Source organism: Cucurbita maxima, unplaced genomic scaffold, assembly GCF_002738345.1.
Source record: "Cucurbita maxima cultivar Rimu unplaced genomic scaffold, Cmax_1.0 Cma_Scf00008, whole genome shotgun sequence".
NCBI lineage: Eukaryota > Viridiplantae > Streptophyta > Magnoliopsida > Cucurbitales > Cucurbitaceae > Cucurbita > Cucurbita maxima.
This window is the reverse complement of record NW_019272024.1, coordinates 2,811,711-2,821,834: the sequence shown is the minus strand read 5'-3', so window position 1 is coordinate 2,821,834 and position 10,124 is coordinate 2,811,711. Positions and strand designations below refer to the sequence as shown.

General features: G+C 34.0%; 1 protein-coding gene across 1 annotated transcript; it reads left to right on the top strand.

The window, feature by feature from the left end:
• The first annotated feature begins 5,736 nt into the window (after positions 1-5,736).
• Positions 5,737-9,819, top strand: LOC111483408 (endoglucanase 6). Its single transcript, XM_023129618.1, has 9 exons — positions 5,737-6,047; positions 6,145-6,357; positions 6,609-6,809; positions 7,131-7,220; positions 7,361-7,525; positions 8,091-8,375; positions 8,463-8,811; positions 8,902-8,964; positions 9,044-9,819. Exons 1-9 carry the CDS (start codon positions 5,853-5,855, stop codon positions 9,340-9,342), a joined length of 1,860 nt encoding a protein of 619 aa, XP_022985386.1. The 5' UTR covers positions 5,737-5,852; the 3' UTR covers positions 9,343-9,819.
• Positions 9,820-10,124: the final 305 nt, after the last annotated feature.

The window sequence follows — 10,124 nt, the reverse complement described above, 5'->3', positions numbered from 1 at the left end:
AAAAAAAAAAAAAAAAAAAAAAGACTTTCTTTTTTAACGGCGTTCCTTTCAGTTCTGACAAATAGAAGCCATTGCGTAATTTGGCTGTTCCCGTCCGCCGACGGAACGCGACAAGCAACCCATCGTAAGCCGCCACGTGTATCACGCCCCCTGTAATTAGCTAAATTTACAAAGATTACCCTTTTCCCCAAAATTTCGGATACCCCATTTTTAATTTTATCTAACTTGGAAGGCAGAATTGCAATAAATATAATTATGTGGGCTGTACTGCAATTAACAGCCCAAAAATTAGCTTCCCCACTCACTCGGAGTTTCTTTTAAACGCTGACCGTGACGTGTATTATTTGAGTTTCATTTTCAATAAATTATATTATAGAATCAAGGATAAGAAAATTATTCAATGTAATTAGTATTAATATCTATCCAATTAATAAATTATTTACATCCTAATTTTTATTCGCATGGGCATTCTCGGCATTTCTTTATAATTTCTATTTTTATAATGTATTGTTATGGAATGAACTTTCTACCCAATATCTCACTTTACAAAGATCTGCCAATATATTCGCTAATAATTTAATAGCTAAAATACCATATTGTCCTTGTATTTTTTTAATTTTATTTTAGACTACATCGTTTCAAAAGTTTTATTTTAAATGTTTAAAAAATATATAATAAATTTTAAAATATACTAAAATATTATCTCGACTAAATTTAATTAGTTTACTTAATAAATATTTTTAGTACTCACTGGTATACAATTTTTCACTAATTTATTTGATTTATTTTTAATTTAATAGGTAAATTTGAGGGTAATTCAAAATTAATTCTATTTTTAATGGGGGAAGAAAAGGAAAAGAAAATTAGTTGTTGTGGGGAAGCATCCAATTCCGTTCTTGGGTTTCTGGTTTTATTTATTTATTTATTTTTATAATAAAGAACCACTCCTTCATGTTTCCACGCGCTAAATCCCAACTAAACCCGCTATTAAACGAACAAGATTTGTATGATATTGTCCACTTTGAGTATAAGCTTTCATGGCTTTGTTTTTACTTCCCTAAAAGATCTCGTACCAATGGAGTTGGTATTCCTCACTTATAAACCCATGATCATTTTCTAAATTAGGAGATGTGAGACTTTCATCCTCTAACACCCACAACCGTCACTGTTTTTATTATTTCCTCTACCTTTTAGGTCCTATTATCGTGTATCATGATTTATGAACTTATTTTATCATATATATATATATCTATTTGTTTTCTAATAGAAATAAATACCGAGGTGAAGTTATTATTATTAAACAGTGGAAGATGACATATTTAAAAATACGCTAAACATGTACGTTATTTTCAACTATCTTAATTACTCACAAACTCAATACTAACTTAAACTTCAGAAGGTGTGGATTTGAACCATATGCAACTTTAAAATTTGGCTCATATAAGTCTATAACTACACCCACCTTGTTCAATTAGATCCAAAACACTCCATATTACTTATTATTGTAACATATAGATACAAAAAAATTGACCATTACCCACTTTTCGCCTCTTAATTTGTACTTTTCTTATACATCTATGAATACCCAATTGATATTCAATTTATTTTTTAGGCCATGAAGAACGAGAGAGGGGGTCAAAGTGATATAAGAAAATGAAACTTAATTTTTTTAGTTCAACAAAAATAAGATAAGAGAATTTGAACTTTTAATTTTAAGAGAAAAATTACATGTCAATTACTATTGAGTTATACTCGTGTTAACTTATTTACCTGAAGATTTGATCTCTGTACACATATATTTAAACTAACAGAAACAAAAAAGTAAGACACGAGTCAAGAATTAGGTAGGGTAAAAAAATAGGTAATACAATCCTTGTTCCTGACCCTATTTAGCTAACAAAAATAAATGTTTTTCGAGTGGGTCTCCAATTCTTAATTTTTTTCTGAATTAACTCTACAGATTAAATTAATATCTACCGTTCGTTCGTTACCTTTAGCATCGTTAATTATTATTATTTTTTAAAAATAATTATTTATAAGGGTATGGTATTTTTGAAGAGTGGATATTGTGGCATGCAAATATAAGTGCTAGCATTGACCATTGTTACTTCCAAGACATAGGCATGGGATGTAGAGTATTTAAAGGCTCTGTCTAATAAAGACTCCTTCAATTATTATTTGGTGAAGCATGCATTTTATTATTTAAGCAAAAATATGATTTTCTTTTTTAAATGATTTGTCGTTGACCCGGTCAACCTATTCCCACTAAAAAAATAAGAAAATTATATTTTTAACTCTTTAAATTTGGAAAAAAATTTATAATAATTTTAAATAGCCTTTCGATTTCGATTATTTCGTTACCGATCTAAATAGAAATATGAAGCGACATAGGTTACAATTTTAAATTTTAGTAGCGGCTTTTCTTTTCTTAGTTTATTTTTATCTGCCTTTTTCATTTAATTTTTTAAAATTTTATAATTTAGTGGAAAATATATTATAAATAGGGGTTAGTATGAAAATGAAATAAAAGCATATACATAAAATTTTAAATTTTAAATTAATATTTATGTTTGAAAAAATAATGCATTTTAATACAATCTTATTATTATTAATATTTAGAAGAAAAAAATAAACTCCGGAAATATTTGTCGGGTCGGATGGGGCCCGCTGCATTAAAAAAGTGCTTATGGTCTATCATTCCCCAAGAAGTAACATGGCACGTATCTTTTTCCAAATCCCTCTGGGCCCCACCCGGCTTTTCATCACGCGCCGATGGATTCTCACGCGCATCGCCCTCTTTTTCTCTCCAAATGTTTGGGATTTACTTTTAGGGTTTCAAACTTTCATGAAATTACCTAACAATATAATATTTTGTATCTATATTTAAAATGAATTTAACTAAATAATAATGCGTTAACTATTTATTTTCAATAATCTTGTTTCATAGCATTTTATTCACCGACTACTTCCGTTTATATTACTTGTTGAGAAACTGTTAAACTAAATCACTGTGTACACAAGTCTAGTTCATTGTATTTTGTAGAAGCTCGTTTTGGGACATTGAAGTCTATTTTGCATTCAAAAAGTATTTAAGCGTTTTTAGATTGATTTGGATTAAGTTGACAGTTCTGAAGAGTGGGTTGACACTATAACCGCTTTTCAAGCTACTTTTTGGCTCTAAATGACACGTTTACACTTTTAAGACACTTATGTGTTATAGATAGTCATGGCGATGCATAATGCTTTGACAAAGCATCATTCTCTACCCTTCAAGTCTAAGGTACGCCGACCCACAATGTCTTGACATAGCAAACGGTGAGATTTTACATCGATTAGAGAGGAGAACGTGTGCCAACGAATATGTTGGCCACCAAAGAGAGAAGATTGTGAGACCCACGTCAATTGGGAGGAGAAAGAAACCTTCTTTGTATGGGCATAAAAACATTTCCTAAAAATCATAAAGAGAAATCTAAAAGCATAATATTTGACAACAGTTGCTTGAACGGTTACACAAACTTTTCACCTACTCATAAAATCGCATAGATATAAACGTCTCTACACTGATGCATTGCATGTCGGCCTAAATGCCTTTTGGTGGTAAAGACTGTTTGAAGTATCAAAACTTTAATGGCATCCATAGTTGGTTGACATTTAATTTATATTCTCACATATCTTTTCTTTTTTAATATTCAGATTCCAAAATGAACGACCCTATTAAAAAGTAAAAGGGGTTAAAACCCTTTATCATTTACCACGTGGCAATTTTTAAAATAAATAAATAAATAAATAAATAAATAAATAATCCCATAGCCTTGCGGATAGAGCTCTAGGATTCTCAAACGAAACTTCATTTTGAAACCAACCATCACTTTTTTTCCTCGAGACCATAAAATCAATTTCAAAGCTTTTATTTTAATATTAATATTAAAATTTTAGTTAAAAAAATAAATAAATAAATAAAATTCAATACTAAAAACAGCCTCCGACAACGGGTAAAAGTAGCGGCAGAAATGGCCGCCGAGACCGTCACACAACCGGCGCCAACCGGTCATCACGGGAGCTTGCCGTTTTCACACTAGTTGACGTGTCAGGTGATCCTGTTTTTGTTTAATTAAAACAATATTAAATTAAATATGCATAATTAGAAAAATATTAATAACCCTCCAAAAAAAAAAGAAAAAAATAATTAACTATTATTTCTTGGAGACCGTTGATTGCGGTTGGGAATAAAGCAATCTGACAAGCACCGATCTTTTTGACCGTATCTTCTTTTGTCAGTTTCCTTCTTTGCCCTTCTTTAAATTCTTTTCAACTCTTTTTTAAAAACAAATTTATTTCAAGAGAGAGAGAGAAAAAAATAATATAATTATTGAAGTATTAAAATGGTAACATTTAAATTTAATTAAAAAAATAAAAGTTTATAACATTTTGAAGAATAAATGCGTGGTTTTGCACATGAATTGGGACCACATAAATTAGACAAAATTAGACACGTGCCCTGTTAAATTAGAAACCATAACAATAATTAAAGTTTAGGTTCCTTTATGAGGATATTAAACATTATTTAGTTAGGTATATATTTCTTATTTTCCAATTAACCGTTTAAATGAACTTTTTTTATATAATACATCAATTAATTAATTAAAGATTTAATGTAACTATTTACTGAGTGCATAAAAAAAATTAACATTTAACAATATCTCAAATATGATTAATATAATAAAAAAATAAAATAAAATGGAAATATTTATAAACCCCACCCAAAAAGGTGGATGGATTAAAAGAGTCGTGGACCATATAATTGTATATTTAAAGAAAAAGAAAAGTTGTGAAAACGATTTAAGAAGTTCAATCATTTTAATCTTGATTTGTACTTTCATTTCTAGATATATATATTTAAATGCCTTAATTTTAATTTTAATTTTTAACCATTTTACCTAAAAATAAACAAATTTTATTTTTCAAAAATGGAAACAAATTAAATTAAAATTTTATTTTTTTAATTATACTGTTAAACGTAGAAAGTATTGGCCGAGGAACATAGATAAGTCTCAAAATTATTAAATTATTATTTAAGTGTAAAATAAAGAAAGAAATGAAGAAATTAGTATGGTTATTATTATATTATTTTTGTGCTGTCGGTGGAGTTGTATAATATTAACCAATAAAGAGAGAAAAAAAAAATACAATAAATGTGAATAAAAAAACAAAAATAAAAATAAACCGAGGGATTGAGAAGTGCTGATTTGTCGGGTTGTCGGGCCATCGAATCCTGAATACAGGCCAACCTTCGTGCCCGGAAGATAATGTGAAATTACGATAATACCCTTTTATTTAAGTTTTGATACCCATTTCTCCAAGTATTTTTTAGTAATTTACACTCCTATTTTGAAATTTTTAGTAACGATTATTTAAAAATAATTATTATGTGTATTTTAAAATTATTATTTTTAATTAACACCAAGATGTATATATATATATATATATATATATATATATATATATATATATATATATATATATAAAGAACAAACAATTTTTTTTTATTTTTTATTTTTGAGAAATGTTAAATAAAACATTGCATTATTAAAGCTAATAGGGTATGTGAATTAAGAAAAAAATTAATTGGAATTTAAAAATCCGTTTAATTTTTATAAGAAAAAAAAAATGATTTGCCATTTTTGCCCCTTTAGGGGTCCTTCCCAGTTCCCTCCAAGCTTATTTAGTGCCCCCATCTTCTCTTCCATTCCCCACACTGCCCTTCTCTCCGCCTCTCTCTCTCTCTCTCTCTCTCTCTTCCCCTTTTGGGGTCCTCCCGCCGGCATTGCCATTTCCTCCTCCGATTCATTCAAATGGAGGGTTCCATTTCAGCCATTGCTCTGCTTCTGCTAATTTTGGTCCCCTGTGCCCTAGGCGGCCATGACTACGGTCAAGCTCTGAGCAAGAGCATTCTGTTCTTCGAAGCTCAGAGATCCGGCTACCTTCCTCACAATCAGCGCGTCAATTGGCGCTCCAATTCCGGCCTGCAAGACGGCAAGGCTAGCGGGGTAATGCCTTCATTTTCAAACTCTGTTTGCTTATTGAGAAAATTGATGCGAGGAATTTTCTCGGGAAAGTGATTTGGGGGTTATTTGTTTGGTGTAGGTGGATCTGGTTGGAGGATATTACGACGCCGGCGACAATGTGAAGTTCGGACTGCCGATGGCATTCACGGTGACGATGATGAGTTGGAGCATTATTGAATACGGGAAGCAAATGGCCGCCAATGGCGAACTTGGCCATGCCCTAGACGCCGTCAAATGGGGCACCGATTACCTCATCAAAGCCCACCCAGAACCCAATGTTCTTTATGGAGAGGTACCCTTACCTTCCTTTTCTTTTGAAATTATAGTTCATATTGTTCTTGGATTCACACTTTGTTCTTTTATGTCTTACTGATCACTACACTAATTTGTTATTAATTATAACTAATGTATCACTAATTTTGACTAATTGCGTAAATTATACTCTATTTTGACTAATACTGGGAATTAAACAAACATTAAATTCTAAATATTTGTGATTGGTTGGTTTATTTATTGGGATTATTTTGAATGGGAAATTATTAGGTGGGAGATGGTAACACAGACCACTACTGCTGGCAGCGGCCGGAGGACATGACGACGGACCGACGGGCTTACAAGATCGACCCGAGTAATCCCGGGTCGGATCTCGCCGGAGAAACTGCCGCCGCTATGGCCGCCGCCTACCTCGTCTTCCGCCACTACAACCCCGCCTATGCCAACGAGCTTCTCTCCCATGCCCGCCAGGTTACCCAATTTAATAATCATTTTATTTTATTTGTTAAGAACAAAAATTTTACAATTTTAATTGTGAGCTATATACCCAACGGTTCATGATAGTAAAACTACCGCAATTAATAGGTTTATTTATTGCGTTATTAAATGCTGATTTTATTGATATATATAAATATAAAATATTGAGTTCTCAGAAATAAATATTTAGTAGAAGGAAAATTATTGGAACAAATTCCATAAATTGAGTGATGTGATACAAGTGTCGGTGGTGTGAAATTACGAAAATGCCATTGAGGAGAGTATAATTTAATTTTAATTTTTATTATTTTTCAGCTGTTCGAGTTTGCGGACAAATACAGAGGGAAGTACGACAGCAGCATCACTGTCGCGCAGAAGTACTATCGTTCTGTTAGTGGCTACAATGTGCGTATCATCCTCTTTTTTTGGGCCTGCATGGGCCACCTCAATTTGGGCCTCATTACACCAAGCCATTAGTAATGGGCTTCTCCAGAGCCCATTACTAACTGATTATCATCACTCACGTGTCTAGATTGAATTTGCAGGATGAGTTACTGTGGGCAGCTGCATGGCTGTATGAGGCAACAAACAACCAATATTACTTGAATTACCTCGGAGAAAATGGGGACTCCATGGGAGGAACTGGTTGGAGCATGACTGAATTTGGCTGGGATGTCAAATATGCTGGTGTCCAAACCCTTGTTGCCAAGGTTTGTTCTTTCTCTTTAAAGATTATCTAAAGATGGCCGGAATAGTGTTAGGAATCATATGATATTGTCCCTTTTCAGCATGAACTTTCGTGACTTTCATTTTGGTTTTACCGAAAAGTTTCATACAAATGAAGATAGTATTCCTAATGAACCCATGGTTTCCTTAATTAGCCGACGTGTGACTCCTCTCCCAACAATTCTCAACAATCTTCCTCGAACAAAGTACACTATAGAGCTTCTTCCGAGGCCTATGGAGCCTTTGATCCTCTCCTTAATCAAAGCTCAACTCATTCTCTAGAGCCCTCAAACAAAGTACACAATTTGTTTGACACTTCTTGAGTCACTTTTGATTATACTTTCGAGACTCACAAGTTAAGGACATGACTTTGATACCATGTTAAGAATTACTCCGCTCTACAATGATGTGTGGAGTTTACTTTGGGCTTTTCCAAAGACCTAAAGATAGTATTTACTAATAAACCCATAATTCCCTTAATTGTGACCTCTCAATGATTGTCAACAAAACACAAAATTATAAGAGTGATTTGGGTGTTTGTGATGGCAGTTTTTGTTGCAAGGAAAAGCAGCTCACCACGGGCCGGTGTTCCAGAGGTACAAGGACAAGGCTGAAAATTTCTTGTGCTCTTGCATGAAGAAAGGTACTCGCAATGTTCAGACCACGCCCGCCGGTCTTATTTTCCGACAGAGATGGAACAATATGCAGTTTGTTACTAGTGCTGCCTTCCTCGCCACCGTCTACTCCGACTATCTTTCTTCTGCCGGCGCTAACTTGAGGTGCGCCGCCGGTAGTGTCCAGCCTTCCGAGCTTCTTCGCTTTGCACAATCTCAGGTACCTATTATTCATCAAATGAGAAAAGGGTTATCATTATTAAATCAGATGGAATGTCTGTTTAATTTAAAATTCTAATTGAAACAGGTGGATTACATCCTTGGGGACAATCCGAGGGCTACGAGTTACATGGTGGGGTATGGAAACAATTACCCACGACAAGTCCACCACAGGGGATCTTCCATTGTTTCCATCAAGGTCAATTCTGCCTTTGTCAGCTGCAGGGGTGGCTATGCCACATGGTATGGCAGAAAGGCAAGCGACCCCAACCTTCTCACCGGTGCTCTTGTGGGTGGGCCTGATGCCTACGACAACTTTGCTGATGAAAGGGACAATTATGAGCAGACTGAGCCTGCTACTTATAACAATGCTCCAATTCTTGGCATTTTGGCCAGACTCAGTGGTGGACATAGTGGCTACAATCAGCTCCTTCCAGGTACTAAGTTCATTACGATCATTTGGTTTCTCTTGAAGCATTTTCGAGTATAATCATGGTGCACTGATCATCATTCTGTTCTTTCTCCAGTGCTTCTTCCTCCACTTAATCATCCAGACCCATCTGCATACCCCAAAACATTTCCATCTCCAGGTATGATGACTTTATAAAGACCAGCCAATCTTTATTGATCATAGGAGGCAAAAATTTGACTGAAGAGCTTGTTTTGCAGTGTCGTCTTCTACCCCGATTACCGTAGAGCAAAAGATGACGACTTCCTGGACTGCTAAAGGAAATACATACTATAGATACTCTACAAAAGTGACCAATAAGTCATCAAAAACTCTCAAAGACCTGAAACTTACAATATCCAAACTTTATGGCCCTCTTTGGGGGCTGGACAAATCTGGTGAATCATATGTCTTCCCATCGTGGCTCAACTCATTAACTGCAGGAGAAAGCCTTGAATTTGTGTACATTCACACTGCATCTCCAGCCAACATCTCAGTTTCCAGCTACACTCTCTCCTAAATTGCAGGAAGATTATTAGAAACCAAACCAAGAAGATACAGCATACAACAAGCTTTTGGATTTCATGGAGTGGTGTAAGAAATGTGCAGTTATAGATAGTGAGGTCGCATCGGTTTCTTTCTCGTCGTTTTTTTCAGAAGAAAGTCAACATTTACGCGTGATATGGATTTGCTTAGGTTTTTTAGATGCAAATCGGCCAAATAATGGCGCTGAAGTTGGGGAAGAAAGGAGAGAAGAGAGTTTGAAATGGTGCTCATCCTCTTTCTCCACCTCTTCAACGCTTTATAGACAGAATGAATAGCTGAGAGTGTCAGAGAAGCTACAAAAACATGGCTTCTCAAAGGATTTGCAAGAGAGTTCTCTTTTCTTTCATTGTACTTTTGAAGTAGCTTTGTGTAACTTTTAGATGTGTGTTCTGCAACATTTTCTTCATTCACACTCAAATATAGTTTGTGAAACATGGTGTGCTTTTGCTTATCTTGTTTTCAAGGTGTTGTAAATCATCACTATACCTTAAAAAAACAAAAAAACAAAACTCTCAAATGGTTCGTACATATACAAGCATATATGGAGGAGATGAAACAAGAAATACCTTTCTTTCTTCCCTCTGTTATCTGCCTGAAATGAAGAAATGAAGACCTGCAAGGAAACTCTTCTACCGATGGTCAATTTTAGCACAATTCAATGATCTAAGCATATACAATAAATCAAATATTCGAAGACTATGTCTGAGTCTATGATGTTTAATTGTCATCTCAGTTTGGTCTCTCTAGTCCTTCATA